Consider the following 7166-nt stretch of genomic DNA (forward strand, 5'->3'; position numbering starts at 1 on the left):
TGGTTTGTGGTTAGGGAGGCATAATGTGGACAGTAACCAGGGGCCTCATTTATAAAGCGTGCGTACGCACAAAACGGGGCTGGAAACGTACGTACGCCAGTTCCCACGCAAAGGTTGTGATCTATAAAAAACAAACTTGACGGGAGAATGTGCGCACCTTTAAGCAAACTTTGAGCCGTGCGTACGCACATTCTGGAGACAAAGGGAATTGGCGACACCGATGGTGAGGTCGTGAACTGAAGTTAGATTGTAGAAAATAAATGTGAGAAGAACGATTATAAGAATGAATCACATTTAATTTTCACTCCATTTCATACGTTATATCCACATTATCATGAAGATTAAATCCAACAGTGTTATTTGTGCCGATTGTTTTAGGCTATATACATCTAGTAAAATCCAAACGTAATTCAAAATGTATTAAAAGTAAAATAAAATAATAATCAGCGCTGCCTTACAGTCACATTGTCCACAACGGGAGCACAGGAGGACATGGCGCGATACATGTGATAGCCTACAGAATAGCATGAAATACCCTTTTATTAGAGAACTGCAGAACACAGTGTAAAAAGGAAATATTTTCCTCCTAATGTACATAGCCTATATCATAAAATGTCAAAGTCTGCAAATACAGTCATGAAGCACAATCGCTACTCATCATCGGTCCTAACTATTACGGTGTTCATTACAAAACCGTCAAGAAGCATGTGTTCACTATAACATTTTCGTCTTAAATTTTCGCCCACAAATTAATTAAGTGATTTTGTCAAGGTGTTAACGATCAGTCTATTTGCTAGAAACATATAAATTCTCCGGTGACCCGGGTATGTAATGCTTCATGATGGCACTCCTGGCACTGTTGGAGGATTACGCTAATGGCAGAATAAGGAGAGAACGAGTTTTCAGGGACCATGATGATTTCCTGGCCCATGATGATGACTGGCTAATAAGCCGATTTAGATTCCCTAGAGCTGTGCTCTTGGATCTATGTGCTGAATTGGGTCCAGTATTAGAGAGGGCAACACGCCGGAACCATGCCATCCCAGTCCAAATACAAGTCCTCACCACTCTGGGGTTCTTGGCAACCGGCTGTTTCCAGCGGGAATTGGCAGACAGGTAAATTAATAATATAAAAAAAACTATAAGTAATCCTCAAATTTGTCTCTAAGACCTTTTTGTATATGAAATAATTCTATTGGAATCTATCATCTCACCCTATAGGTCTGGTATATCACAGCCGTCCCTGAGTGCCATAATATCTGTCGTTTTAAATGGTATACTTAATATGGTTAGTCGATACATCAGGTTCCCCTACACTGTGCGAGAACAGGCCGAAATTAAAACGCAATTTGCAGCAATGTCTGGTTTCCCAAATGTAATCGGCGCAATTGACTGCACTCATGTTGCTATAAGGGCACCATCTGAAAATGAATTTGCTTATGTTAATAGAAAGCATGTGCATTCTATTAATGTGCAAATCATATGTGACTCCAACATGACCCTCACAAACATTGTGGCACGCTGGCCTGGTTCAACACATGATTCCTTTATCTTGACACATAGCAGTGTAGGGAACAGACTAAATGCAGGCGCAGTACGTGATGGCTGGCTTCTTGGTGAGTTTAACAATATTAAAAAGTAGAAACCGTAACAATTGTTTTTAATATAATTATAACCTGCAGGCGACAGTGGCTACCCCCTGAGACGCTGGCTCCTCACCCCATTTTTAAACCCGCAGAGCGCAGAGGAAACTCATTATAACGAGGTCCACTCTCGTGCCCGCGCAGTTGTGGAGCGTGCCATCGGCATCCTGAAATGCAGATGGCGTGCTCTGGATGCCTCGGGTGGCAGACTTTTATACCATCCAGCAAAAGTGTGCAAGATTGTCAGGGCGTGTGGTGTTTTGCACAATATAGCACTGAGAAACGGTATTCCTCTCCCTCCTGATCTCCCTCTACCCCAGCATTACGACCCCGAGCCACAGCCCCCTGGCCGACAAGAGGGATATCAACGAGGTGCAAGAATCCGTGAGGATGTCATGCGGCGTTTGTAAAGAAAGACAAAACTCAAGGTTCATGTTTTAACTGCATCTTTTAATGATTGTGCAATTTCTTGCATCACTTCTCTCATCTGCCGTAGCTCATCTGCAACCCCGTTGACAGCGTTTATTGTCTCTCGCTCGCTGTAACTGCAGGACTGCGTCAGTGAGTACCCGACCACTTTTGGACGTGCCAGACGCAGAAGGGGCACTGCTTTGAGCCGGACGCTGTGCATCTGCATCTGAGAACCCCTCACCCTGAACCTCCTGTTCATTTACAGCTTCAGACTCCGGAAGGACTGGAGGACAAACAATTGGCAACATTTATCCATTTATCACCCCACACACTCAAATGTACAGCGTTAATGATTAAAAATCGGTTTAACCTTGCTCCTCTGTGGTTTCAGTCACGTCAGTGTCTCCCTCCTTTTCCGACACAATACCACACACGCTGACCTCCCCAATTATAGCCGCGATTTTGCTGTCCACTGATGTGAGATCAGCTGTACATGGGCCCCCACCAGTTGCAGCCACGCTCTGGCGGTGGGAGGACAGTTTTCTCTTTGCCTCCACCTTGAATGAATGAGAATCTTTATTTCACATATTTTGCATACTGTAAGCACATGTAAATAAAACTTTTTGAAAATCAATATTGCTATTTATATAGGTATATAGCCTAATAAAACACAAATGTAATATGTTGGTAAAAAAAAAATTTGTATACCTTCAGGTCGGACCATTTTTTCTTTAATTCTGCAACTGTCCGTTCTGTCCCACTGACACAATTGACGGCAGAAGCAATACTTTGCCACTCGCACTGCTTCTTTTTATTAGTGACCCCACTGCTGTGGCCACCAAATAACACAGTTTTCCGAGCCTCCACCTCCCCTACAAGTGTTTCAATCTCAGTATCTGAGAAATTACGTTTTTTTTCCTCTTTTCTCACCTGTCGCCATTATTAAAATTAGGCTAACAGAAATGCACGTTTTCACTTTCTTGGATTAATTAATTGGCGGGTCGCATGCCAGTTTTCCAGGTATATATGGGATTCCACTCTCATTTACATGCTGATCAGCAATCATGAGGTGATTTGCATTGACTATTTATGGTTAAAAATGGGCGTGTACAGGGCGGGATATGAGGCTGGTTCACGTACGCACATCTGCGGGTGATCCGTGATTTATAAAGGGAACATTGCTTACAGGTGTGCGTACGCACGGTTTTATAAATCGGAATATTTTTTGGCGTACGCCATTTTTGGCTTTTGGGCGCACGTAAACTTTTAGTAAAGATCCTACCGCATAGTTTTATAATGGTGATCTTGACATCGTGGTTTCCTTTACATCTCCAACATTGAATTTGTGGTTTTTTCAGGTTGCTTGCTCACACATCCACTCATCCAACTACTTCAGATTGTAGTTTTTGGCCCATGCACATTTCAAATTGCAACTGCAGCTCATGGTCTTTCTCCAGTTTGTGTCCTAGCTTTACAAGCTCTTCCACCGTGCTCACACATCCACGCAGCTAACTGGCAAGGTATGGCTTTATGTTTTTAAGAAACATTTTAATTATTTCTATTTCTGTTAAAGTGGGCTCCATCCGTGAAAGCAAAGTCTCTTATGGTTTCTTTTCCTTCTTGTAATCTAGTATGTACTCTCACAGCCTGCTTGTTTTCATAATCTTCGGAAAGTAAAGCTGACAAAAAAGCAGTCTCAAACTCACTCCATGTTGTTACTGAAGAGCGAGTGCCCACCCACTATTTACGTGCTGTGCAGTGAAGTACGCTGCGGAAGGTTGCCAACAAGTCACTCTCTGCAAGAGAATGTAATGCTAAAAAGTCCTGAAATCGTGTTAGATACAGCAGAGGATTGGCATCATCAGACTGTCTTCCAAATGTGGGAAAGGTCAACTTTAAATGGTCACTTTTTCCAGCAGGAATAGGAGGACACTCTGAGACATTTTCTAGTGGTGATGGGGGTGTGGTAAGTGTGAAACCGGAGGTTGGGTGTACCCCTTTACCTTGGTGATCAGCCATGTCTTCATTTTGCAGTTTGCCCTTCTTCCATTTCTGTTTGAATTTCTTATAGTTGAGTGGTTAGCTTGTCAAACTGAGCGATGCAATGATTACATTCAGTGGAGAGCTGCTCATGATCCTTTTGAAGGTTCTTTTGTGTTGCTCTGATGTCTCTCTGAAGTTCGACCTGAAGTTGCTCCACCATGAAACGGACTACAGCAATCAAGGTAGACTCCATTTTTTGTAGCTCATGTGACATGATCACTTTCATGGCCTTGACTAATTGATCTGAATCTGCAGAATCCACCTTTGTTGCAGTTAACGTGGTGAGAATTTGTTAGCACTGACTTTTGTTATAGTGTTAAATAATTTACAATGTACTGCCATCATATTAAATTATGCCTAGCCAGATATAATTCATTACAGTGGCATTGATGGCATTTTTGTTTTTCACAGAAGAAAGAACTGATTGAATTACTATATCATAATATTTGTCATTACTATAATAGACAATTACCCATCTTGTAGTACAAGATTTTGGTCATTTCACTCACCTTTCTGCTAGAAAGTTATTTCATAATTCTTTAGTCCTTAAGTCCCCCAATATGCAAGCTGACCATCTCCATTCTGGTTTAAGGAAAAAAAGATAAAGGAAAAAATAAAGATGATAAAGGGGGGAAAATCTTGGGATAACGACACTACATGAGGAGCTAGTTCAGTCTGAACATAATGCCAACATAATGCTTATCTATGATACTGGGATGGTAAGAATTAAGTTATGGTTACTTGGCAGAGGTTGTGATTGTAGTTGTTGAATAATGATATATGGTGGGAGGAGTAGAACCAAGGCTGGATCTAGGAAGTTCTGAAGATAGTGTAGACAGTGTTGCACCACTTCTTTTTAAAACGTCAGAGAACTGCTTAACGCTGTGGTACAACAATCACAATCACAGGGTTGGAAAAAGTGGCTGTAATCAAACCTGGTGGGCACACCTGCATCCCACATAGGGACCAGCATCTGAACAAAACATCATTGATGTTTTTGGTCCTATAAAGTGATTCAGCTGTCATTCCTTGGATTATTTTTAATGGAACAGCTTTAGGTTTAATGGAATTCATTCATAACTCCAGATGAAGCTTTATCTCATTCCCCTTGAGACCACTCTCCACATCCAGCAGACCCTGACCCTTTTATGCCTGTTTCCATTCCTCTATCCAGCCACCTCCATCTCTCCTTCATTCATGCATCTTTTACTGGAGCATCAGTGGGAGAGGAGGCACAGATTCATTAATGATTCACAACAGATGGAGGTCCTGAGATGAGGGTTGCTGTTAGAGCTAACTCCAGATCAGTGGGACAGTGCTGGCTATTTCAAGAGGCAGAGCCACATAATACTTGGGTTAGAGCTCTGATTCTCTTCCATGATAAGCTAGACTCTAATGTAACTTAAGAATTTCATAGAAATTATGGAGGATTTATCAAATTTTTGAGTGCATATATGAGTGTTTAGGATCTAAATACCTTTCTGATTTTTCTACATAATTTTGTTTATTTGTATTAGTTATTTTTTGCCATTGCCATTTGCTATTTTATTTTTATTTTTTTTGCCAGTAGTACACCTGAGGGTGTTATTTGTTTTTTGTTTTTTTTATGGGGGCAACTAATCTAGTCCTTATATCAGTGGTGTCAAACTCAATTCCTGGAGGGCCAGAGCCCTGCAGAGTTTAAATTGAACCCTAATTAAACACACCTGATCCAACTAATCAAGTCCTTCAGGCTCATTTGGAAACTATATGGTATGTGTGTTGGAGCAGGGTTGGAACAAAACTCTGCAGGGCTCCGGTCCTCCAGGAATTGAGTTTGACACCCCTGCTGTAAATAATCATCCATTTTTTATAACTGTCTTCTAACTGATCATTATGCCAGAGCTATGTTTATGGCTGGCTGCTACCCACAATGCACTGTGTCACCATCCACCCCTTCACTCTCTATTAATTACTCCCACATTCATAGAATCCTGTTTTTGAAGCTGAAGCTCTCTCAGTATTAAATGCAATGATTTCCCGTTGTGTGATGTCAGCAGCCCTTTAGAGAAAATTCATTTAATGGAGAGAAAGAAAAAAACATTTTGATGCAAGTTAAGTTTTAATAGTGAAACTTGAGAAAAAAAATGTGTTTTTCGTGAAATCGTGAAAAAACTTTTTCTTTTTAACATGAGCTATTAATTTTATGTCACCATGATTTGATGTTCTTGTACAGAGAGAAGGGATATCATCTTTACAGTAAGCTGCTAAAGTTAGAGTTATTATAATTCTTCTTCTGCTTTAGATTTAATTTTTAAACTCTGGTATTACTTCAGGCAATGCTGCCCAGTCTTTTAACTTAAACCTAATATTTAATTTTACTCATAATGTTAATATTACTCACACTTATATTACTCTCAGTAACTACCTATTAGTTTTCATTGCACTTTCAATGCACATTTGCAAGCGTATAGTGGGTTCCCATTCCCTTTTCTTGCTGTATTTTTTGAATTTTTGTTTTGTGTGGTCGGTGTTGTTAGTTAGTGTGTTTCCCTTGAATATAAAAAGTATATATACTGTAATATCATCGAAACATCACATCAGGGGTTTTCAAAGTGTGGGGCGTGGGAGCAGGTCAGGCAAAGACTATAGAATACCCAAGACGTTTTGAATGGGGATAAAATGCTACGCTCATTATGGCCGCTAACGAAACAATGAAGCAATGCCTTCTGAGTAAAAGAGCCAATCACTAATCTGTAAAGTCAGCGCGTCACTGCAGCTGCCATTAGAGGTCCCTGTTGCTATAGAAAGAGTCAGCATTCTGAGACATGGGCTCACGACTGCACATGCGCACCTACTGGTCAAGCCTGAAAAATAAACAACATTTATGAGACAGTAGTTGTCAGATTTCATTGGTGTTTTAAAATATGAAATTTATTATTAAAGGAGACATCGGATGCCCATTTTCCACAAGTTGGTATGATTCTTTAGGGTCTCCATGAAAAGTCTATAACATACGTTGGTTAAAATTTCTCAATGGTACTGTAAAACAACACCCATTTTACCTTGTGGTGTGGGTGCTTATGGCCG

The 7166-nt window shown here is 40.6% G+C and overlaps 1 protein-coding gene across 2 annotated transcripts; it reads left to right on the forward strand.

Moving 5' to 3' along the window:
- The first annotated feature begins 595 nt into the window (after positions 1-595).
- LOC109099507 (putative nuclease HARBI1) lies at positions 596-2428 on the forward strand. 2 transcript variants are annotated; one of them, XR_006160233.1, is made up of 4 exons: positions 596-1116; positions 1222-1616; positions 1964-2071; positions 2195-2428. XR_006160233.1 is itself a non-coding variant. In XM_019113025.2 (4 exons), exons 1-3 carry the CDS (start codon positions 839-841, stop codon positions 2051-2053), a joined length of 1044 nt encoding a protein of 347 aa, XP_018968570.1. In that variant the 5' UTR covers positions 596-838; the 3' UTR covers positions 2054-2071; positions 2195-2428. The 2 variants fall into 2 exon arrangements, 1 of the variants encoding a protein (XP_018968570.1); XM_019113025.2 differs by having other exon boundaries at positions 1683-2071.
- The last annotated feature ends 4738 nt before the right edge of the window (positions 2429-7166 follow it).

This window comes from Cyprinus carpio, chromosome A6 (assembly GCF_018340385.1).
Source record: "Cyprinus carpio isolate SPL01 chromosome A6, ASM1834038v1, whole genome shotgun sequence".
Classification (NCBI taxonomy): domain Eukaryota; kingdom Metazoa; phylum Chordata; class Actinopteri; order Cypriniformes; family Cyprinidae; genus Cyprinus; species Cyprinus carpio.

Coding starts and splice junctions, on each gene's coding strand:
- LOC109099507 (XM_019113025.2), top strand. CDS start 839: ATGATGGCACTCCTGGCACTGTTGGAGGATTACGCTAATGGCAGAATA. Junction 1,117..1,221: donor CAGCGGGAATTGGCAGACAG/GTAAATTAATAA, acceptor CTCACCCTATAG/GTCTGGTATATCACAGCCGT. Junction 1,617..1,682: donor ACGTGATGGCTGGCTTCTTG/GTGAGTTTAACA, acceptor TATAACCTGCAG/GCGACAGTGGCTACCCCCTG.